General features: G+C 39.0%; 1 protein-coding gene across 1 annotated transcript in view; it reads right to left on the reverse strand.

Moving 5' to 3' along the window:
- Positions 1-9,696, reverse strand: part of CEP120 (centrosomal protein 120) — a 39,796-nt gene extending 30,100 nt beyond the window's left edge. The window contains exons 1-7 of the mRNA XM_082075183.1: positions 9,496-9,696; positions 8,005-8,161; positions 6,977-7,091; positions 6,020-6,161; positions 3,805-3,953; positions 2,410-2,607; positions 15-242 (exon numbers count right to left, since the gene is read on the reverse strand). Coding sequence (XP_081931309.1) covers positions 15-242; positions 2,410-2,607; positions 3,805-3,953; positions 6,020-6,161; positions 6,977-7,091; positions 8,005-8,161; positions 9,496-9,547 — 1,041 coding nt within the window. The 5' untranslated portion in view covers positions 9,548-9,696. The remainder of the gene's footprint in view (positions 1-14; positions 243-2,409; positions 2,608-3,804; positions 3,954-6,019; positions 6,162-6,976; positions 7,092-8,004; positions 8,162-9,495) is intronic.
- Between the last annotated feature and the right edge of the window lie 5,707 nt (positions 9,697-15,403).

Consider the following 15,403-nt stretch of genomic DNA (forward strand, 5'->3'; position numbering starts at 1 on the left):
TAAGTAAGCTATACCTGGGCAATCGTGCTCTCCCTTTGCAGAATTACAGATACCCCAACAGTAGGAGCCATATCCAGAGGCAACTGTGGCAGTTTCTGTTTAGCTTTATTGGGTGGAACGAGGACAAATGCTCCTTCTATTGCCACAGGGTGCTGATCAATCTCCACATTTCCTTTCTTCAGTAGTCCAGAAAGTGGTATTTCAGTGCTTCCAAGAGACTGGTCCCCACAGCAAAGGTGGATCTGTGTACATACAAGAGTGCTAGAAAGTAACTGCCATGTACGTTTCCACTCAAGCTGTCTGTTCACCCTCTAATTTGTTATATCTATGCTATCTTTAGTAAACTGATCATCCCTAGTCTAGTCCCTCTATGCTGAGAACAAGTGTTTTGAGCAATATGAAAACAGCTATGAAATTTCAGTATTGAGCAGGTAGGAATTGCCCAGTGCTAGCACAGCAGCAGATCCCTGCACTGCCCTTCTGAGGATGTGTCATATTATCCCTTCTGAAAGATTCAATAGCCTGTGACTTCTAAACATAGCACAGATTCTTACCCTTATTGAATAGGCATATAAAATACGTGACTGCAACGTAAAGAAAAAAAGTTACTTGAAAGCTCAGCCTTTGTGTATACATTTAGACACCACTTAAATAGCAAGGATTTTTGAAATTAAATAACTGTTCTTAATTCCTGCCAAGAATCATTTTCCCTTTTTCAAAACTTGACTCAAATCCTTCTTCCTTCCACAGCTTAGTATAATAATACTTTCTAATACTACTTTCTATACTAATTTATGATAATACTTAATATCTTCCACCCAAGTAAGAAATGGTTCTTAAAAAAACCCAACACACTCTAGTGTAATTTATTTTCCTCAGTAAGCATTACTTTTTGAAACTTACATACCAACTTGCTCTTTCCCAAGTAAGAGTCACTTCAATTCTGTTTTAGACAGTCGGAACACTGTATATTGATCCTTAATATTTATTACACTTAATGAAGACTTCAATGCTAAAAGGTGTCAACTGCCAAAATATAGGCCTAGGTGTGTATATATATGCACATACACATATATACCAATACTATCATACAAAATACACATATATATACACATACACACCCACCCTTGTCTGGCAGCTGGCACCTTTTACAACAAAAACCTTCATTTTTGTAGAAAAAAAAAATTATATATATATACACTAAGGATCAGAATACAGTGCTCTGATCCTATATCCTAAATGTTAAGAAGCTGAGTGAGAAGTCGGAAAGAAAACCATAAACCAGATGTGGATCTGACTTCAAGACAACTCTTGTTCAAAAAGTCATTCTTTAACATGATGAAAACATGCATAAGTCCCTGCATGTGCACATATACATAATATATGCTACATTAAATACTTAGTTTCAGGACCATAGACAGATTAAATTCCAAACACATCAGTGCATACGTTTGTCCAAAAGCTGTCACAGGAAAAATATTTAAAGTTGAGACAAAAAAATCTGAACAATTTAAGATTTAACCAGAAATATTTTTAAACTAACCTGGGTAACAAAACTAGAATGGTCTGTACAAATGTAGAGAAACAAGTTCAAAAGAGTCCAGATCAAACACTTACTTTGCATAACTACCACTGTCTTATTTACCTGCCATGTTACTAGAAACCCTATACTACCCTCAACCAAATTATCTTGTTTTACAATGATTTAAGTGTCAGCCAGACACAGATCACCATAAACCATTTCAGTGCTACCCAATATTCAGAATCATAGACTCATTTAGGTTGGAAAAGACCCTTAAGGTCATTGAGTCCAACTGTAAACCTAACACTGGCAACTCAACCACTAAACCATGGCCCACTTTAAAGGCATAGCTAAAGATAAGCAATACCCCATAACAGCCCAAATAGCATTGTAGTATATTTAAGAATAGCCTTTGGTTACAGAGCAGGAAAAAAGCCAGACCCCCTTTATTATTCAAAAAGAGTGCTGAGGACAGTGATTTTAGGCAAGTGTGACCAGCTGGTGTGGGTGAGGTTATCACAAGCAGCACAAGCAGGATTGTGGGTTACAGATGGTCTGATTGCAGAGTAAGTCCCAGAGTTCAAAGCTCTTGAGAATGCCACATTAACTCTTTGTAATATCATGTTTCCATAATACCTTTTATCATAATGTGTAACACAGCTTTCTGTGGTAACCATACTAAAGAGACTGCACTCCATCTGAACTGGGAAACTTGCTTCTAAGGTTTCCCTCCTATCAACATGAGAATCAACTTATATTTGAGATAAAATACTGTAATACAATCTAGTTTTGTGAAGAAAAATGCTTTCCAGTTCCAGCCTGAGCCATATTCTATTTATCTATTTTCATTATTTATTTTCATTCACACTTGAGAAGAATCAGCTTACCTGCAACTTTGACTGTGCACAAAGATAAACTTGAAGGACATCAGCTGTACTACGTATTCGAACTGAAGCTCTTTCTGGCTCAAAGTTTGGATTAATTAAATCAGTGAAAGGTTCATTTGTGACATCATTTCCCAGTAATGAATAGTAGAAAAAAAACTCGGGCTGCCGTTCAGGAAGTTTCATAGTACTAGGAACTAACTAAAAAAGATGCAGAGAAGAACGTATCTCTTTCATTAATGTACAGTTACAGTAATCCTTAAGCATTAGCTCAGAAATCAAACAGCTTAAAGTGATCTCAAACTACTGAGCAGCTGACCTAAATCCTAGCTTCCGCTACACTTATAAAATAAAAACTTTGATACTTAAACTGAATTAAAAACAAACAAACAAACCCTTCTTTAGAAGTATACCAATAACTTCCAAAGTGACCCATTTTGATCTAACTTTACGATTTATCAGCACCAAGGACTGTAACTGACATGATATATTCAATAATGTCAGGCATTGCTTAAATATTCAGAAATGAGCAGTGCTTCCACAAAATATTTACAGTGTAAACAAACAATGCAGATTAGGTACTGAGTTATATAATAACATAGGCAATTGAATAAAACACTGGAACAGCGAGAAACAGGTACCTCAGCCTGTAGTCACTGCAACTGTGAGTTCAATGCCTAAAAAGCCACATGCTACCCCAGAGCGATCACAGTAAATTTACTTTACAAAGCCCTATAATTCTGACATGGAAAATTATTTTCTCAGAAGAAAAGGTGAAAAGACTGAACAGAGTTCATCATACACCATGAGCTATAGATCAATTAAAATCATGTCAGCCTGGAGTCATTACTTTCACAGTAACTCAGGCATAACTCTATTTTTAAATCAGACAATGTGTACCAGTGTGGTATAGCACAGTGTAAACACAGTACCCAAGGTCTAAAGCTGAAATAATCACATAAGCATGGCACTTCACCCTAGCTACTAAGTCCTTCCCTTAGGCAACACAAACTCTACTGTTTCATATATCTTATGGATTTGAAAGGTATTTCATGTTGTTTGAACTTCAGTAAGACTGATATTATCCATACACCTACTTCTAATACTACATTGTAATATAAAGGTATACATTTCATAAAAGTGCTTCATTTAAAGTAAACACAATTTTAGTGCTCCAAAAGAATGCTGATCTTTCACCTGTAATTTGACATGCAAATATTACATAAAGTTTCAAAATTAAAATTAATGTATATTGTATTATTTCATTACAGAACAAGCCTATTTATTGCAATAAACTTACAAGACAATAAAAAAATCCTAACTAGAAATAAATGAGAGGGTGAAAATACAAACATAGGATAGTAATGCTTAAGAATTACACATAGCAAGGAAACAAACCTGTTCCAACTGTGTGGCAAATGCAATAGTTACAGACAAGACAAAGTAGTCTCTGCAATACTCTGCTGGTCCAATTTGATGATAGCCCTCTTCTTCATTCAAGACTGGTACAATACTTTTAGAGTCTAGTGCAGAAAGAAGGGCAGGTGCTAAGAGAGAAGAAAAAAAAAATTGTAAGTAACTTGTGAGCTTATTAATCACTGCAGGAATCTTACAATAAGCAAAGATACTGATGCCTAGTTCCAAAGCATTTCAAAATAAAATAGTCCCTAAGTATACTTAGCTATAGCTACCAAAAAAAACCTGGAAATTAATTTCTATTCAGGGGCCATAGATGTTATTTTGAACATTATGCTAGACAGAATGCTAGTGCCTATTTTTATTTAATATTACAGTGAGTAACATTACAGTGACCCAAACTTTATTTCATTATGTTGGATTCTATCATGTCTTTATTTTACTCTTTAAAGAATTGAAAGACTAACTGCATATGACAATCTGTTCAACTGTTGAAAGAAGTATGATGTCTCATTCCACAGACCTGTGGAATGTTTCATTTATATATTTTTCACCTAAAGTCTTAAGTGCATAAAACAGTGTATTCTGGTTTACTAGTTTCTACTGTACAGTGCCAGTAATTCAATACATTTCAAAGCACCTCAAGTTACACCAAATAGTAACAATCACACAGCTCCATTTCAAACACTGGAAACATTAGACCACTTCGGTCAATGAAGGGAAAAAAACCAAAATACCCCACCAGAGAAACCCCAAAATCACAGTGCATGAATCCTAAAATGAAAACATCTCCTTAACTATCTGAGTACTGGGTAGTCTAGTTTTGCCATACCCAGTGCTTGGAACATTAACTTTAAATCTGCAAAAATCTATACTTTTGTTTTCCTCCATTGCCTAAATATGGTATTGACTAATCTTGAGATGACAGAAGAATGGGAAAAGCAACCAAACATGATTGAATCAATTAGAAGTGGAAGACAGTGCTGGGTGAAGGCAGAAGGGATTTATTGTATTTTCTGCCAGTGTCAGCAGGAGTGGGAGTACTTTTGGGCAGAAAGATCAAAAGGGAAGTGCATCTTAATAAATTATTTACACTAGTTCCTTGCCTCCTTTACAAGCTTTACAGAATGCAAAATTCCTGTGCTTTGTTGTGAGCCTGAAAGAACGGTGTAAGCTAAATTATTACACTGGAACTTCAATGCTGCCTTAATCACTTTTGTAATGTAGTCAAGTCAAAGTTTGGGACAGAAACCTTAAAAAACACTTACTGCCACTGACCACTTCGTTTTTACAAAACTACAGCCACAGATCATGACAAGCAGATGACAAATTTAGAATTAGGGAAAAGCTACCCTTGGGGCAAGAAAACAGAGTATCATAAGATAACTAGGAGAAAATCCGCGAGTTGTAACAGTGTCTGTTTTTAGAAATGAAGTAGATAGGCTTTTGGATGGGGAATGAGGGGAGGGGTAAATCTGGTTTTGATTTAGAAGTCTTTTGATCAAATTTCTAAAGGTTGGTTTTGTTTTCTAAACTACTAACTTGCATTAAAAAAAATTCCAGATACAAAAACTAATTGAAAAGCACTGCACATAAAGTCACCTACTATCATTAATATTTGAGTTCTGGTAAATTTCACTAATCACTTTTGTATGTACAAGGGAATCCAGAAATTGAATGAGTCCCAACAGTTAAAGTAGATGTTACTAAAAAAAAAACTTATCAGTAGAAAATTATTTAAGTAGTGAATGATACAGATTAGGTGAAAAACCTATCAGAAAAGAGAAGCAGCCTACCCAACAAATGAAATATGGTACTACTTTGCAATTCCAACATCAAACTACTGAAAATGCATTCTGTAAAGAAGCTCCTTTCTTATTTCTTCTATTACAGATTTTTTAAAGCCCTGAAATATGGGTAAAATGGCCAGAGGAGTAAAAAATGAGTCCTCGATTCTTCTTTTAAAGGCCAGTTGGTTCATGACACTGTCCACCTGAAAGTCATACTGTTACCACAATAAAGAATCCTTGTAAAGTTATTACTACAAGGTACATTAATCAGCTGTAAAGGATTTGCATTGGAAATACTATGAAATTAAAATTCTCTTGATATGCAAAACAACTCATTTGCAACAGTGGTATGTTCATCTAGCACAGAAACATTTTTAATTCCAAGTGAGAGACATTATGTTACTTACCCTTCCCTTCTCTAGGGGGTGCCTCCTTTGCTTTAAAACCATCAACCATTGCTTTTGAATCAGTCTCCAACACAACACCTACTTGTATTTCAGATTTAAATTTAGTGTACTTGTTACTAAGCAGAGGATACCATTTTGGTGTCTATATAATTAAAAACAAAAATTTGAAAAAAGCATTAAAAAAAATCAGGAAAAGAATATAATATTGTTAAGAAAAAAATATATGTGCTCTAGCATTTCTACTTTATCACCTACAAAAATATACCTTGGTTTTTATTTCCAAAAGTCTATTCTGATTTGAGTGCACTATTATATTAAATGTTTTTATAGAATGATTCCTGGAAGACCAGATGAACACTTTCCCCTGATTTGTACAGTAAACAAGTTAGCAGGAAAAATATGCTATACATCTTTGATTAGAAGATAAAATCTTCTAGTTCCAAACTGAAAGTGCATGGTAAGTTACATGGTTCACAAATTCTTAAAAAGTTTGATGTCAAAATAAGACAAAGTCCTGTTATGACCCATATCAGAGTTATGTTTTGATCAAGCACAACACAACTGATTAATTAAATTTATATAAAACAATTGCATTTTGTTTACTCTATGCTGTGTTATGTGGCTTTAACTTGTAACTGCCTAACATCTTCCACAGAGTCCTATTAAAACAACATCTTGAGACTCATGATGGAGGCTCAAATTGCTCAATACCAATTGCGTGGACAATCCCATCGATTCATAAAATTGCTTAAAAGTATTGCCCTACAAATATTCTAGTTCTCAAATTCAGAAGTGCAAGATTAGTACAAAAGCATTTTAATTTGTCCATGTTCTTTTAGGAGTCAAGATGTTTCTCCTCTAAAAAAAAGTTTTGGCTGTGCTTTAATACAAATTCTATCTGTAACAGTACTGTTGTCAAAATGCAAATTTTTTAAAGCTTTATACCCAATAACATACCTGTTTATTTTCCTGCACAGCCCTTAAATCAAGTACAATATAGCCTATATTCTCTTTAGCTGAAGTTACAGTATCCAATGCAAAACACTGAAGTTTGATAGGCGTACGCTGCAGCCTGAAAGAATAACTCAGTTGAAATCCAAAGTGTAAAAGTTATCCCTGCAGTCAGTTCACAAAAATAATTCATAAGTTTCAAGCAGACCAATGATACAAGATTTGTTATGTAACTAATTTTAGCCGTTGAGAAACTGAGTTTATATTGAAAGTACCAAAATTTCATCACTAAGTGAGAGAACTAACAAGTGGATTAATTTTGTAAGAAGAGTACATTGGAGTCTCACAGAGTCCCAAGTGCAATTAAAAAGACATTAGTGACTAATAAATTCAATCTCATCCATGTACAAGCAATAAGCACTGCACCTTACATGAAACTGGAATTTCATTTATGAGGGTAGCTAAAAAGAATGACTTATGCAATAAATTTTTTTGCAAAGCACCTAACTATACTTAGATGCATAGATAAGGTGTCTATCATAATGTATTTTTCTCTCATTAAAAATCAAAAATAATATGGCCTTTTTAATATATTTGAAAATACAGAGGTAATGCTGTAATCTGTCAGTCAAAACCAAATGACAGTTATGGAAATCTTATTAACTTTCTCAGCTCTTCTGACACTGGGCTTTTCAGGCTTGAAATGAATTGTGTGTCACAGGATACATAAGAAATCTTAAATCCAATACATGGCCTATATCATTATTAACTTGCTGTAAACTCTTGGGGTTTTTTCAGTAGTATAAAAACATAACCTTTTTAAGTTTTAAACATCACTTATCTTGCCACATACTACTTTTGCTCATTGTGGCAACATTATGGTAGATCAGTGTACAGCTAGAAGAAAGTTTCTAAAAAAAAAAATAAAAAAAAAATCAGATGACAGTAACACAAAAATTGTACTTCAGTAGCTGTAAAAAAAAACAAGAAAATTAAAATTGATTTACAAATTAGACTTCACTTTTTAACGTTACCTGTGCTGATGAAGTGCTTTCCTATCAAGTTCCCAAGCCAATTCCGTAGCAAATTCTGGCTGATCGGTATGCTCTACAGGATCGGTAGCCAGCTGTTCACCATCAAACTTTGCTTCAACTATAAGCATATGCTTGGGTCGTTTTGGAAAATAGCGCCCTGTAAAAGAGTGTAATTGCCACACACCATCACAAAAAAAGAGTGAGAGCTCAGCTTTATGCCATAAACCAATTATATAAAAATACATTTCCCATATCATTTTCCCTGTGCCTACTCTAAACCTATGTTCTTCATATTAAAAAAGTCTTTCCACATGCAGAAAAACAAAAATAACATGAAATAAACTACTTGTGAAGCATCCAGAAAGACATTAACTAACAAAGAAAGAAAGGAGATTACTAGGATGATTTAATTTTGAGAAATCTATGATTTGGAATAGAATAAGTGAACAGGTGAGACAGAGATTGAATGTTTTGCCTCTACTGCAGATTTTATCACTGTCCCATATCAAAGCAGCAAAACACAATCCAATGAAAGCAGTGAAAAGTGTTTTTCCAACTGCCTGTTGCTGGGAAAAAAAAAAAAAAAAATTACTAGATTAGAAAAGTGCCCAGTGTTGTACAGGATTTGTCCTGGGTTCAGCATCACCTCATATTCCGATTAATAATTTAAATGACAAAATGAACACTTTTAAAATGCACATGTACCAGAGTGTGGGGAGGGGCTACATGCATGTTGGAGGAGAGTATCTTATCTTAAAACTACCTTGGTAAACTACAATAACGGGCAGAGAGATAAGAGGATTTACTTGACTAAGAGAAAGCATTCACACACACTAATTACACCTCAGTAATCTGAAAAACTACTTGATTAAGGATGATTAGCCAGGTATTCGCGTCAACACTAAAAAAAGGTTGCAGTAGATTGCTAAGAAAGGATCCTGATCATCATAAGACATCGGCCGGACTCCACTGTTTTGGGCCAAAGCTCTCTTGAAGAGTGGCCCGGCTGAAAAGACCCCACACGCAGGCAGCCAGCGACGTCGTCGCCGGCAGCCGGAGAGGGCAGAGGCGACGCGGGGCTGCCTGTGCCCGCACACGGGCTGGATGCCGAAGAGGCGGCAGCAAATGATCCCGCATCCGCGGGGAACAGCAGTGAGCCAGGGCCTGAAAGACACCGCCGGCCAGGCGAGATTTCCCAGGCTAAAAGACGGAATTCTTTTTCGGGAAATGAAGGGCCCTTTCATCATTCCTTTTCAATAACTGCTTGGGCAAATATCTCCAGAAACAAACTGGGGATAGGCTACCTGGCTTTAACATATGTATGTCTATAGCTTTCCTAATATAACCAGCTTATTACGTACAGCTTGGCTTATCCCGCTCACTCCATCAGATAAAACACATCCAGAGGCAGCGACCACCACTCATTGTCCGTCCAGGACAGAGGCGACGACCCCTAGCAGCAGGAGGCCGGACCCCCATCCCCCCGTTTACCTTCCAGAACGGAGACGACTATCAGCAGCCGATCGGCGGCTCTGGAGACCATCTCCTCGCTCCGCCGGGCGGCTGCTGCGGGGTCAGGAAGCGCAGCCGCTCCCGAAGCGGAGCGAAGGACGCACCTGAAGCCCAAGCAACCCCACTGCCGTTCTGCCGCCACCGACCGCCGCTTTACCGCCTCGGAGCCTTTAAACCCCAACTGCCGCCCGCCGCCGCACTTCCGCCTAGCAACGGCAGCCCCGCCCGCCTCACAGGGCACCGCTTCCGCCGCGGCACGGCCACCGCCCCGCCCCAGCGCGCTGGCCCCGCCCCAGCGCGCTGGTACCGTGCAGGTGTGTGAGGTGGGCGGGCCGCCCCACAGGGCTGCTTTTGGCTCCTCTTCACCGTCTGTCTGTTTTCTGGGTCGGAACTGGGGCGTTTCAGGCAAGGCTGGAGGTGCGGCTGAGCAGCTGCGGTGTTTGCTGTGACTCAGGCTGGAAGCTGGGCGCAGGGTGCCCTCGTGGGTCACCGACAGTGCCGTGGCACCCGGGAGGTAAAACGCACGTTGGGCGCGTTATGAACTTGAGGAAAAGTAATCGAAAACTTAATATAAGTAAATAAAAATATAAACGTGGCATTGTAGTTTCACAAGCACTTCTCATTGCCAGTCAACAAATACCAGCTACTTTAGAGACATTCTCTATTGAAACAGAGAGGTTTAATTTTGGGGTTTTTTAGCACTGCGATGAGTGGCAGGGCAGGACAACCTGAATCTGGTTCTGGCAATATGCAGCTTTGTTGTGCTTGGGTCATTTTTAAAGTATGCTGTCTTCCATATGAAGATACGAAGTAACAATCAATTAAGCCCAAATACCAGGAACTGGTGTCCCCAGTGTCCCAAATTACGTGTGTGCCTTGACTGTGAGGGAAAATAAAGCATTTTTATGTTTACAATATTGTGTTAGCCTAGTAAAAACTTTGCACTGACATAAAATTCTTGTGATTTAGTAACATACATATTCCAGAAAGATACTGAGTCACAATTCACAAACAACAGGGGAGTGAGAACCCTTTTTCTTTTGCAGGAGTTTATTCTGGTTCTGAAACACTGCTTAACACACTTTCTTATTTCTGAGTTGAATCTGAGTTCAGTTCTGGCTGGTGCTTTTTGTTGTGGCATCTCTTATTGTATAACACTGCATTTGGCATGACGAGTCTCTACTTCTAAGTTCTTAAATATCTACCACTGCCAGCTTCTGAAAAACAGGTTGTAGGTACTTTTTAAAGAAGACGTGGAGGCAGACCTGAAAAATGCGTAATTTTGGCTAGGGAGGAAACACTGTCACAAAAGATGACAAAAAATGTACAATTTACCTGGCAGCGTTGGTTTTTTTTTTTTGGTTGGTTGGTTGGTTGGATTTGTTGTTGTTGTTGTTGATTTATTTTGGTGTGATTCCTGGAAATCATGTCTTCTGGTGACCTACATGAGTTTATTCCATGTCAGAGTGCTGCGGTTTGTACTCTGGAGAAACTGGCTGCTTATGTGTATGCTTTGCTGGATAAAGAACTGGCTGGCTGGCTGGGCGCAAAGGACTGTGAATGGAGTAAAATCCAGTTGGCAGCCGGCCACGAGTGGTGTTCCCCAGGGTTCAGTATTGGGGCCAGTTCTGTTTAATATCTTTGTCAATAATCTGGATGAGGGGACTAAGTTTGCAGATGACACCAAGTTGGGTGGGAGTATTGATCTGCTGGAGGGTAGTAAGGCTCTACAGGTAGATCTGGACTGGCTGGATCATTGGGCTGAGGCCAGTTGTGTGAGGTTTAACAAGGCCAAGTGCTGGGTCCTGCAGTTGGGTTACAACAACCCTGTGCAATGCTGTAAGCTTGGGGAAGAGCGGCTGGAAAAATGCCTGGTGGGAGAGCATCCTGTGGTGTTGATTGAACATTAGCCAGCAGTGTGTGAGGTGGCCAAGAAGGCCAACAGCATCCTAGCTTATATCAGAAACAGTGTGGCCAGCAGGACCACGAAAGTGATCGTAATCCCCTGTACCTGGCACTGGTGAGGCCCTGCCTTGAATCCTGTGTTTGGTTTTGGGCCACTCACTACAAGAAAGACATTGAGGTACTAGAGAGAGTTCAGAGAAGGGCAGCGAAGCTGGTGAGGGGTCTGGAGAACAAGTCCTGTGAGGAGCGGCTGAGGGAACTGGGGCTGTTTAGCCTGGAGAAAAGGAGGCTGAGGGGAGATCTTATCACTCTCTACAACTACCTGAAAGGAGGTTGTACCATGGAGGGTGAAGGAATGATGATGAGAAGAAATGTCCTGAAGTTGTGCAAGGAGAGGTTTAGATTGGATAGTAGGAAAAAATTCTTTATGGCAAGGGGTGTGAAGCAGTGGAACAGGCTGCCCAGTAGAGTGGTGGAGTCACCATCCCTGGAGGTGTTTAAAAGATGTATAGACGACGCACTTTGGGACACGGTTTAGTGCTAGAGTTAGGCTGTGGTTGGAGCTGATGATCATAAGTGTCTATGATTCTAGGATTTGCAGATTTGTTCATGCAGCAGTTGTTGTAAATAGCTGTATCCCTTTGTAGCATAGGGGAAAAAAATTGCACATAAGTGTAATGTGTGTTCTAAAAGGGTAACTTGAATTACTCTTCTTGTGGTTATTTGGTTACACTTTGGAATACTTTGAAAGCATTCTTAAATGTTTTTCTTTTACCATAACAAGAACTTCAGTAAGAGCGTATTTTATATGGAGGTTGAATATGAGAAAATGATATAAAGTATTCTCTTTCAGGCAAAATTTAGAATTGGAATCACTGATCCTTAATGCAGGACTTGGTATGTTCAGGAAGAGCAAAATGTAATTTAAACAGAGAAAATTTAAATTTAAGAAGGACAGCCGGAAGCTCTTTTTAAAGATTAGATTAGGAGAGCAATAACCTTTATTCTTCTGGAAAAGGGAGAACCAAATATCCAAACATATTTCTTAAGAGTAAGTAGGAAAAGATTACTTTTTTCTCCACTGACAGCTGTAGTACATGTAACCAAACAGTGTAGATTGTGGATATTAGTGGAAAGTTTATTGTACTGCCTAATTCACATAAACTGTCATGAATAGTGTTATCAATGAAAACTAGAAAACTGTTGTATTGGGTTTGAGTGGCAAAGTTTTGGTAGCGGTTGGGCTACCAGAGGTGGCTTCTGTGAGGAGCTGCTAGAAGCTGCTTCTATATCTGATACAGCCAATGACAGCAAGCTCCAAGATAGTCCAGCTGCTGGCCCAGGGAGAGCCCACCAGTGCCAGTGGCAGCTCGTCTGGGATAACTTATTTAAGAGGGAGAAAAAAAGCTGCACAACAGCAACTTCAGCTGGAGAGAGGAGTGAGAATGTGTGAGAGAAACAGCCCTGCAGACACCCAGGTGAGAGAAGGAGGCAGAGGAGGTGCTCCAGGTGCCAGAGCAGAGATTCCCCTGCAGCCCGTGCTGCAGCCCATGTGAGGCCAGCTGTCCCCTGCAGCCCATGGAGGACCCCATGCCGGAGCAGGTGGATGACCAAAGGAGGCTGTGAGCCTGTGGAGACCCCATGCTGGAGCAGGCTCCTGGCAGGACCTGTGACCCCATGGGGTGCCCACACTGGAGCAGTCTGTTCCTGAAGGCCTTTGCTCCATGGAAGGGACCCACACTGTGGCAGTTCAGGAAGAACTGCAGCCCACAGGATTGCCTCAAGCTGGAGAAGTTTGTGGAGAACTGTCTCCTGTGGGAGGGACCCCACATTGTAGCTGGGGAGGCGTGTGAGTCCTCCCCTGAGGAAGAAAAAGTGGCAGAGACAACATGTGATGAACTGACCACAACCCCCATTCCCCATCCCCCTGTGCTGCTTGTAGGGTAGAAGGTAGAAAAAATTGGGAGGAAAGTTGAGCCCAGGAAGAAGGGAGAGGAGGGAGCAAGGTGTTTTAAGATTTGGGTTTATTTCTCATTATTCTACTCCGATTTGATTGGTAATAAATGACATTAATTTCCCCAAGTTGAGTCTGTTTTGCCATTGCTGGTAATTGGTGAGTGATCCCTCCCTGTCCTTATCTTGACCCACAAGCCTTTCATTATATTTTCTCTTCACTGTCCACCTGAGGAGTGGATAGAGCAGCTTTGTGGACACCTGACCTCCAGCCAGGGTCAACCCACCACAACTGTTGGATCTGAAAAGGATCTGAAAGGATCTGAAAAGGAAAAAGACAGTTACATATGTGAATAATGAATGCAAAGTATCCAGTGTATATTCCCAAATTAGGTACAAAAGCAATGGCTTTGTACCTCTTTCAAATCTGGGATTATTTAGAACTCTATGATAAAAAAATTATAGCATCCTGAAGAATATTGGAATATGTTCTGGATCTCCCTTAAGCGCTGCTGTGACACTTGCAGGACTGTTCATGTAAATTACCAGATTATTTCTGTTTCTTTCTAGACCTTTTTGGTAAAAGTATCAGGTGAGATTCTGTGTGAAAATTTCTGTGATAGGAATTCCTTAAGACTGAGGATGGCTAATGAATTTTAAAATCTAAAAATGCCATCAATGGATACATTCCTGATGGTCTTCTTTCAATCTCTTGTTATTTGCCTGCTCACTTTTCACTTAATATGTATTGCTAAAACTGAAGAATCAAGAATTGCCAAACCCTAATTATTTGGAAGGAGGAAAATTTCCAATCAACTTTTTTTTTTGAGGAAAAAACAAAACAAAACAAAACAGACAACAACAATGAAAAGAAAAAACAAAACAAACAATAACAACAATAACAAACAAAACAAAACAAAAAACCCCTACAAACCACCTCAGTAAAAGTGAGCATGTTTCATGGACTCTATTTTTCAATGCTTTCATATTTTTAGAGACATTTACATTTTTCAAAGTTTAACGTACTTTAACGTGTCTAGAGGTAAGACATCCTAAAGGTTACACTGTGACTGAAATTTAAGCTGAAATAATTTCAGGAAATGGCATTTCCTTATGATTAATGATGAAGGAAACCTTTTATATGATCAGTTTCCCCTCATCACTCTTTCACTCCCTGGAAACTCCTTGCATCCTTGCATCTTGAGAGAATTAAGAGGCCAAACTTAAACATGAAGTGAAACTAAGGGCCTAATTCAGAATTCATGAGAGTCAGTGAGAAGGTTTCTTTGAATGGTTAACTTCAGTGGATTTAGGATCTTGTCTCAAGTAATCAGGCTCAGACTCCTACATCTCTGCAACCAAAAAGGTCTTCTGCACAGTTCAGGTCATATTTGAACAGCAAACATGGTGGATTTTTTGTCATTTAGCCAAAGAGAATGGTTTAATTTTGGCTTGCATAACCTGATAGGCCAGTAAAAATCTGAGGAAAAAAACCCCTTGATCTCCCAAATCTTAGTTCTTTCATTTATACACTAGGCTTTGCTGGTCTTAATAAAAATCAAGATATCATCTTTCTTTTTCAAAGACACCATTTGCGAAGCTGAAACATGTTGTGTGGTAAAAGAGAGGAGAAATTAAGGGCAAAACCATCAAAATAATTCTTCAGTCTGTGGCCAGTGACAGCAAAGATGCTAAAATGAGATACTTTTACAACATTTTAAGAAACAGTCACTTGGGTCTGGTATTCCAGTTTGGGTTGCTGCCAGAACCACTGTTGGTAATAGCACATACTCATCTGGTTAATTTTAGACTTGATAGGTTAAGAGTAGGCAGAAGCACATCCAGCAAAAAACAAAAGAGAACAAGGACTCAAAGATGACCTGGATGCTGCACAGGAGTTTGGATCAGCTTGTCTGTGCTAAGGTTATACAGTAAGTATTCTTTAGGTGTTAGTGAAGCAAACAGAAAGGAAAATAAGTATGTTCAGTGCAACAACTCTTTTTCCTAATTTCTCTATCACAAGTAGCAA

The sequence above is a fragment of the Streptopelia decaocto genome (genome assembly GCF_964273445.1).
Source record: "Streptopelia decaocto genome assembly, chromosome: Z".
NCBI classification, from domain to species: Eukaryota; Metazoa; Chordata; class Aves; order Columbiformes; family Columbidae; genus Streptopelia; species Streptopelia decaocto.